The following is an 8,573-nucleotide window of genomic DNA, read 5'->3' on the forward strand; positions in this document are numbered from 1 at the left end:
TGCCGAAACCCGGGATCGAACCAGGGACCTTTAGATCTTCAGTCTAACGCTCTCCCAACTGAGCTATTTCGGCTGGTGATATAGCTCTCGGATAGACTTCCACAAAATAAAAGAGTGTATTTTGAACGTATATAACGTTAGTCATTTTGATTTCAATTTAAAAGTACTTTGGTGGCGCTCCTGTGTACTGACAATATTGTCAAAGCATTACCCCTCTTTCACACCGCAAGCGTGAGCGTCAAGCAGGAGCGTCGGGTGAACAGCAGTGCAGCGGGGGTTTTGGCGTCCGTTCTATTTTTGCTGTGCTGCTCACGCTCAATTAAAGTGAAAGCACACTTTTGATGGACAAAATAAATGTGATTTAACACAAAACGTGCTCAAAATGCACAGAATAAGCATGTCAAGAGTTTTAACAACAATGACAATGTCTAGTGTTTTAACAATTATGCCAGAAAATACAATTAAGTAAAACAAATATGTATTTACCCATTTAAACTTTTTATTTAATTTAATTTTTTTATTTTTGGGTGAAAGTATGGCGTATTGTTATAAAAACAAATATTAAGAATTATACCCGTTGTTTGAAATGGTTATATGGTCGACCGAACACGCTTTGCAGCCGCTGCTGTGATGCTGTACTGTGAATACTCGCGAGAGACTGCTGCTGCAGTGACGCACCGCTCACGTTTGCGGTGTGAAAGAGGGGTTGCGCTGCCTCATTTCGAAGAGCGCTGCGCCCTCCTGTGGTCGCAGACTTAATCGAGGATGTGTCACTTCAGAAAAGTAACCGTTATAAAATTGGTTGTTATTTGTCTTGGGACATAAATAATAGTAATTTATTTTGGAATGTAATGGTTACTTTTGTGAAATGAGGCAGTCTTTATAGTTGCGACCATTTAATGCGACCACAGGAGGGCGCAGCAGCCTTCGAAATGAAAGCTAGTAGCTAGTAGTCATACTACAAATAGTCACGTGGTCATTTAGTGTACTTGTCGGGCCAGTGGCGCAATGGATAACGCGTCTGACTACGGATCAGAAGATTCTAGGTTCGACTCCTGGCTGGCTCGTAGCTTTTCTTTCTTAGAATAAACAGTAATTTATTGTTATGTTTATTTTGGCAGCTATTTTTTTATTGTGACAGCAAAGCAGTTTACAAAGATGTGCATCAATCAGCACTCAATCCAATCCACACCACAAAGGCTAATAAAGCAAGTAATTCTATGTTAGTAGCACAATTCCTAATAGAACAGCTTGGCATGTTGAGGTCCTTCCAGCTGCGGCTGAGGTTACTGTGTAAGGCAGCTGGTCCTCTGGTCTTCAACAGCTACTCTGGAGACTGCTCATTCATCCAGGAAAACAGTAAGAATATGTTGTTAAAATGTATTCATTTTAATAAATAAAAAAATTATATAATATAAGTTCTGAACATAAAATTACATCCTCATCCTCGCACTCAGGAACATTTGTACATCGTCTTCTCTCTGTTTGTGTTTCCAAACCCTCACAGTTAACATCTGGATCCCCTGCAAAAATACTACGGTCTTGGGAACTATAGGAGATAAAGAAAAAAGGAAGAAAACTGATTGTTAAACAACACACAACCATACTAACCAGTATGTATGAAAAGAAATTGCACACCTACGATGTATTATAGACAATATCTTATGTTAAGAGCATTCTTTTTTTTTTCCTCCTACCGGTATTTAGAGATGTCAGCAACACACTTTCTCTCTCGTGTTTGTTTAGAGTCTTGCCCACAGTCAGGTTTGCAGTTACTCCACTCACTCCACTCAGACAAGACGCCCTTCACTGGACACAGTCAGGGAGATAATTTGTTACTTTATAGCTACAATACTTTACACCTGCGGTGGTTTGGAAAATGCTAATTTTGTCTCAAACTAGGAACAACCAGCCTCTAATATCATTATCAACAATATGTAGAGAATATAAAATTAGTTTGAAGTGCTATAAGAAATAATCTTAAACACTCACTACAAAATGTAACACAATTTAATGCTAAACAATAAACATGAAAATGCCTACTTCAATACTATTTATATTATGTGGAAAAACAGTACAGCAAAGAAGAATGTCCAAATCCATAGCATGCAATAAACGGTGGGCAAAAAGTATCTCTCTTGAGATTCTGAAGAAGGCATCCAATGAACACTTTACTGTCCCATGAAACCGCAATAAAGGATTTGTGAATGGCAGTGAAGGCTGGTAGGTCAAGTGCAGAGATAGTATGTCCTAATTTTATTCATACTACCCCGTATTTATTCTATACAGTGCATACTTTTTTAATGTCGTAAAAGTAAGCTTTAAACTAGATCTATTTCCTACTAGACGGAATGCAATTTCGGACACAGCTATGATTTTTCTTTGGACTTACTGTCACAGTTGCTAATGTCATAGCAGTTGCCATTTTGAATAATTTCTCCGTCACAGGCACTTCCATTGTATTTTCTACCAACACAGTCCCTCTCTCTCCTTCGGATTCCCAACCTGGTATTGCATGTAATTTTTCTAGTGGAAGGAGCTCTACATGGACTCCACTCACTCCATTCAGTCCACATCCCATTTACTTATAAAAAAAAAATACAAAGAGAAAAATGTTAAACTTTAAACAATCGATTCTTTTTTATTTGTTTAGATAAACCATTCATGTCACTCTACTTACTTGGACAGGGTACAGCAATGATGCAGATACCAGGTTTTTGCTCTTCACCTTGGCACTGTCTTCCACCATATGCTGGTTTAGGAGAATCACACCTCCGACTTTGAGTCTGCTTGCCCACTCCACATGTCACAGAGCAGGGTGTTGAACTCATCCAAGCGCCCCAGTTTCCATCAACTGTAGAGCATAGACATAAATCTGTGGTTTCTAAAAACCACTTGTATGTTTGGCTGTTTCATATAAAACATCAATCTATATTACCTAGGCAGAATGGTAGTCCGCTGCAAGGACGGCCATCTGTGTCAGAGCCTTTGCAGTCATTGCCAGGTGGAATCAAAGATGGAGGAGGGTTGGTGCATGTCCTTGTACGGAGCTCTTTTTCAGGTTCGCGTCCTTCATAAAGACAAGTAACTGGACAGGGACCCCAACTTCCCCAACTGGACCACCCGCCATGAGCTAGACATCAAATGAGAACGTTTTTCATTTTCAGTATCTTTAGTAAGTAAAGAAAAGAGTGAAAACTATACTTACTCGGACAGATTACTTTAGTGACGCAACTGGTGGTTTCTTCCTCTGCACCGCTACAGGAGCCCCCACATTGTGGAACGGGTTCGGAGCATGTTCTTCGTCTCTTTCTTATTCCATTGCCACATGTGACTGAACATTGCTGCCAATTCCCCCACTTTGACCAGCCACCTTCAACTGGACAATATATATATATATATATATATATATATATATATATATATATATATATATACAGAAACATGAGAAAAGACATGGAAAACTTTATGTTGAAATGTAACAATTGCTCTACAATTTTCCTTTCTACCTGGACAGCAAACTTTTTTCACACATGGCTTAGTTTGAACTGATCCTAGTCTTTCAGGGTCTGCGCAATCACCAATTCCATAACAAGACCTTCGCCTTTGGCTGACTCCCTCTGAACAACTCACCGAGCACTCGCTCCAGCGAGTCCATTCAGACCACTTCGGCCGCCTGGAGATCAACAATAAACATGCAAGACTTTTTTAAGGGATATGCTCTGCACATCATTTTATCTCATACATTTCAGTTCTGCTAATTCAGCAGCCTGAAGAGTTACATTATCTGAAAGGTCAAATGGTGACTGGGGAAAGTCTCAAATGTATTTTCTTTTCATAAAAAATGCAATACTTTTTATGAAGGTGTAATGGAAGTAGCATCAGATCGTCTCTGCAATGTAAAACAAAAATGTAGGTTGGGGACTTTGTTCTATACATCAGTTGATGATTGGATTTTGAGATGTGGGCGTTGGACTCAAATATTAATACAAACTTGATTTCAGTGGACTAAATGATTAAGGAAGTCAGCAGAAAGAAAGCTGTCATTTTCATTTTCACTGAAAGGTTATGACAGTTTTAAAATAAAAAATATTTTTTCAAGACCTATAACATGCATTTACCAATAACAGATTACTTTCAAATACATGCTGATTTATTTAAAGTGAAAATGTCTGCATGTTATCAGCTTTAAGGATAACTTAAATTATACATAATAAAAAGTAAGTAGCTCTCCCATTTTAAAATTAACACCTGTTTTTTTGTTCTTTTTTTTTTGTTCTAATAAATAATAGTTTGATGTGACATTTATCTGTTTTTGGACTTGACCATTATAAGCATCACATCATTGAAACTCACCCACAGGACTTACAAACTCCATCTGCTTTTTTGTATCCATAGCTGGGGTTCAAGCAACACTCATCTTTTTTAACTTGACCCAAAAGATCACTACATTTCCCAGTGGACAGGGTAAATGATGCAAAACAGTCCGCTAGCTGTGAAACTTCAGAAACACCACATTTATTAAAAGATTTAATACTTACACATTTTGGCTGTTATTACTACCATGACACAGATGATCAGGATGCATTAATATAAAAAAAAAAAAAAAAAAAAAAAAAAATATATATATATATATATATATATATATATATATATATATATATATATATATATATATATATATATATATATATATATATATATATATATGTGCATGATTCAGTTGTTTAAGGGATTTACTAAATGATTATAATTTACAAAAACAGATAATTTAAACATACATAAAAAAAAAAAGTATTTGATAAAAAAGTCAGTCAGCTATTAATATTTTTGCTTACAGTAATATTCATGTAGATATGACTTAATATTTATATGTAATCATAAAACATTTCCAACCTGATTGCTGGACATAAATCCCAAGGAGCACAATCCCCCAAAAGATCAGATTCATGGCTGAATCAGTGTGACAGAAAAGCTTTCTGAAATAGAAGGACTTGTAAATAAATAAGTTAAATAAGTAAACAATTAAAAAAAATATGAATAGTCAAACAGTACACAATGTAGGTGTGGATTATTGAGTAATAAAAAATTAATTGATAAATTGGTCATACAAATTAAAGGTTCAAGTTCTAATGAATAATTTCATACATTATGAATTAAATATTTTAATCAATATAAGATTTGACCACTTACCTTACACACTTCCCTTTATTGAGACAGTTTAAGAGACAAGAGGTTTTGTTACACCCTGCCTAGGTTCCTCAAAAGTGACTTTACAAAAACCTTAGAGAGATGTTTATGAAAACGAATTATTAATTGTGTAACAGGTTAACCAGCTTCCCTTATTTGAAAATGATTTAGCAGATTCATCAGCATTACATGCTGGTTTGTAAAAGAATACAATTTCAGTTCCACCCCTTCAGCAGGTCAGGGGTGCATTTCTCAATTGGTAACGATAGAACTTGCAACCATTTGCTTTTGGGAAAAGAACCCCAGAGCAGTTGTTGAGCACAGTCATGTACAGTCAAAGAGTATCTCTTTGCTAATTTTTTTATACCTACCAACAAGCATATAATATTATTTCAAATTAAGGCTGCATAAGTTGCTTGGAAGTCACCTAATGGTTGACTCCTAACCATAAGATTGCAGGTTCGAGTCTCAGGCAGGTAATACCATGACCAAGGTACCAAACCCCCAACTGCTCTCTTGGGTGCCGCAGCATAAATTTTCATTGCTGTGTGTGTGCACATTGGATGGGTTAAATGCAGAGCATGAATTCTGAGTATGGGTCACCATAAGAGTCAAGAGTCAAGAGACATTTATTTGTCATTTGCATAGTTAACACTGGGGAAAACTGGGCATTGAAATGCTTGTGACAAGGCTCAGACATACAGTGACAATAACAAGACATAAGACATAGACGTACGTGGAGAGCACTGAGGTTCTTGAGTGACTACAGTGCCCATAGACAGAAAGACATGAAGAGAGCATTATATGCCCATAAGTGGAAGTAACAGGTACAATTAAGCTAATCAGTGTTAAGAGTTATAGTGTTGATAAGTAGTCCTGAGGTAATATTATGATTACTGGGGTAGAACTGTGTCTAAAATGTCATAGGGTGAGGTAGAGCTACATGGAGGAAATTAAAGTGGCAGTGCAGATGCAATAAATAAACTTAAGAGCAGCACACATTCAGATGTATTCCTGAGTAGAGCAATGTCCAAAAGGTCATTATAGAGTGTCACAGAGTAACATGAAAGAATATTAAAAAAAGTGGCAGTGCAAGGCAAGTACAATGAAGTAAACATAAGAGCAGCATGTATTCCGGTTTTTAGATGGAGGACAGCTGATTGTTAAATAGTCTGATGGCTTGAAGATAGAAGTTGTTCTAAAGTCTGGTTGTCCGTGATCAGATGGATCGGAAACGTATGCCAGATGGCAGTGTGGCAAACAGGTGATGAGCAGGGTGAGTGCGGTCCTTGATGATGCTGCGAGCCTATCTCAAGCAGCGAGTCTGATAGATGTCCTGTAAGGCTGGGAAGTTTATGTCCAATGATGAGCACTGCTGTTCTCACCACTCGCTGAAGAGCTTTACGGTCCAAAGAAGAGCAGTTGCTGTACCATACAGTGATGCAGCTGGTCAGAATGCTCTCAATAGTGCAGCGGTAGAAGTTTGACATGATGATAGAGGAGATGCCAAACCTCTTCAATCTCCGCAGGAAGTAGAGACGATGACGGGCTGTTCTCACTGTGGTCTCTGAGTAAGAGCTCCATGAAAGATCCTCAGAGATGTGAATGCCAAGGAACTTGTAGTTCTCAACTGTCTCTACTAACTGTCTCTACTAGCTCTCCATTGATGTGAGTGGGAACGCGACCCTCTCTCTGTGACTTCCTGTAGTCCACAATCATCTCCTAGGTCTTGCTGCCACCATCATCCCTGTTCCCAAAAAAACAATGGTCTCCTTCCTGAACGACTACCACCCTGTAGCACTGACATCAGTCATCATGAAGTGCTTCGAACTGCTAGTCAAATATTTTAAGATATCGGTAAAATAATGAAGACAAACTGAGATCGTCTTGATATGAGAAAGGGGAAATTATTTAATGAGATAAAAAAAAAAAAAATCTTTATCATTATAAGGTGGCTGTGTAAAACACACTGCCAACACATTTCAGTTGAAACAACTTGTAAAAGTGCATGTAGCATCCGATGACCCCTTTAAGTGACTTAGATTTTAGACACAGCCTGTTGTCTGTTTTGTTCTATATCTCCAGTGAAAATGGTTCAAAAGCAAGTAACGTTAAGAAGAAGCATTGCGTATCTCCAAGCAACACAGATGTTCACTTCACATCCCACTTAAGATGTTTATTTGAAATATCTTAAATGGCAGTTTGCATTGTCATGCTTGCAGGGCCATGGGTCGGCACTGACAACTCAGCACTGCCAAAAAAGGAAAAAGACTGCTACATGAAATGAGAGTGTTGGGGTTTTTCAAGCTGCATATTGCACATATTTTTATGTATGGCCCAATCACATTAAGGTTCTTACTTCTTAGCGGTTATGCACTAAATATCTATATATGTATGGTTATAGGAAATCTGAGAGCACCACAGATTTCTGCTGGATTGTACGCTTGTGACTCACAACTACATCATGATACATGCATTATATTGTTTTAAATATTTGAGCTAATTTGATTATGCTTTATTTTACCAATAGGTGCCAATAACAGATTTCACATGTTACAAAAATAGCATTGCAAGCTATGGAACAGATTACATGTTTCTGATGCAGAAAAGCTAGTTCATGCATTCATGACCTGAAGACAGGACTACTATGCTGATATAATGCACTGCTAGGTGGTAGTCCTGCATCTTCAATATACAAGCAACAGGTGGTCCAAAATGCAGCTGCTAGTCCTTAACAGGTCAAGAACATTATCAAGAAAAATATGTATCAGATGAAAAACATTATTACTTAGAATGATTTAAATCCTGTGTATCTAACTAGTCTTCTATCATGCTACTTTCCATCAGGTTGCAAAACTTGGGAATTTTGGTAGGACCTGCAATAGCAAAGTCTACTAAAAGAGGTAGAGTTTTTTTCGCATTTGGCTCCCAAACTCTTGGAATAGACTTCCTGATAATGTTTGGGGTTCAGACACACTCTCTCTGTTTGAATCTAGATTAAAGACACATCTCTTTAGCCAAGCATTCACATAATGTATCTCATATTCTTGTACTCCAGTTATATCTGATGCACAATATCATTCTTTGTTTGGGTTGAACAGCAGCTACACTAATTGTTCTGTGTTTGCTTCTCTTTTTCTGCTATGGGATTGGTATCCTGAGGTAGGAATTACACAAGCGTCGGTCTGTATCCAACTCTTGCAGAGATCTGAGATGACCGAACACCTGAGAAGAGATGACTCCAACCTCTCAGACGAACTCAGATGATGCCAACCCTGAACCAACATACAAAACTACCAAATAACTATAAGTTTGATCGCAACATATAATCATTGTTGTTAATAGTGTTCATTGTCTCTTTGAATACATCATTAACTAACTGC

The 8,573-nt window shown here is 37.5% G+C and overlaps 1 protein-coding gene and 1 non-coding gene across 3 annotated transcripts; both read right to left on the bottom strand.

Annotated features, from left to right (window-relative positions):
• Positions 1-73, bottom strand: trnaf-gaa (transfer RNA phenylalanine (anticodon GAA)). Its single transcript has one exon. It is a non-coding gene; the product is annotated as a tRNA-Phe (tRNA).
• Positions 74-1,083: 1,010 nt separating this feature from the next.
• Positions 1,084-5,336, bottom strand: LOC127963009 (properdin). Of its 2 annotated transcripts, none has more exons than XM_052562656.1 (11): positions 5,194-5,260; positions 4,897-4,993; positions 4,357-4,501; positions 3,510-3,676; positions 3,209-3,379; positions 2,939-3,133; positions 2,681-2,854; positions 2,393-2,584; positions 1,698-1,809; positions 1,438-1,549; positions 1,084-1,336 (listed from the first exon to the last, which is right to left on the bottom strand). In XM_052562656.1, exons 2-11 carry the CDS (start codon positions 4,949-4,951, stop codon positions 1,325-1,327), a joined length of 1,335 nt encoding a protein of 444 aa, XP_052418616.1. In that variant the 5' UTR covers positions 4,952-4,993; positions 5,194-5,260; the 3' UTR covers positions 1,084-1,324. The 2 variants fall into 2 exon arrangements, with proteins under 2 accessions (XP_052418616.1, XP_052418615.1); XM_052562655.1 differs by having other exon boundaries at positions 1,086-1,336; positions 4,897-4,979; positions 5,194-5,336.
• Positions 5,337-8,573: the final 3,237 nt, after the last annotated feature.

This window comes from Carassius gibelio, chromosome B8 (genome assembly GCF_023724105.1).
Source record: "Carassius gibelio isolate Cgi1373 ecotype wild population from Czech Republic chromosome B8, carGib1.2-hapl.c, whole genome shotgun sequence".
In the NCBI taxonomy this organism is placed as follows: Eukaryota; Metazoa; Chordata; class Actinopteri; order Cypriniformes; family Cyprinidae; genus Carassius; species Carassius gibelio.

What these genes read in the sequence shown, in the direction of transcription:
- LOC127963009 (XM_052562656.1), bottom strand. Translation starts at nt 4,951, where the DNA reads ATGAATCTGATCTTTTGGGGGATTGTGCTCCTTGGGATTTATGTCCAG. An exon ending in GGAGTTTGTAAGTCCTGTGG is followed by an intron (nt 3,677 to 4,356) that starts GTGAGTTTCAAT and finishes GTTGATCTCCAG; the next exon opens with GCGGCCGAAGTGGTCTGAAT. An exon ending in GAAAAAAGTTTGCTGTCCAG is followed by an intron (nt 3,380 to 3,509) that starts GTAGAAAGGAAA and finishes TATATTGTCCAG; the next exon opens with TTGAAGGTGGCTGGTCAAAG.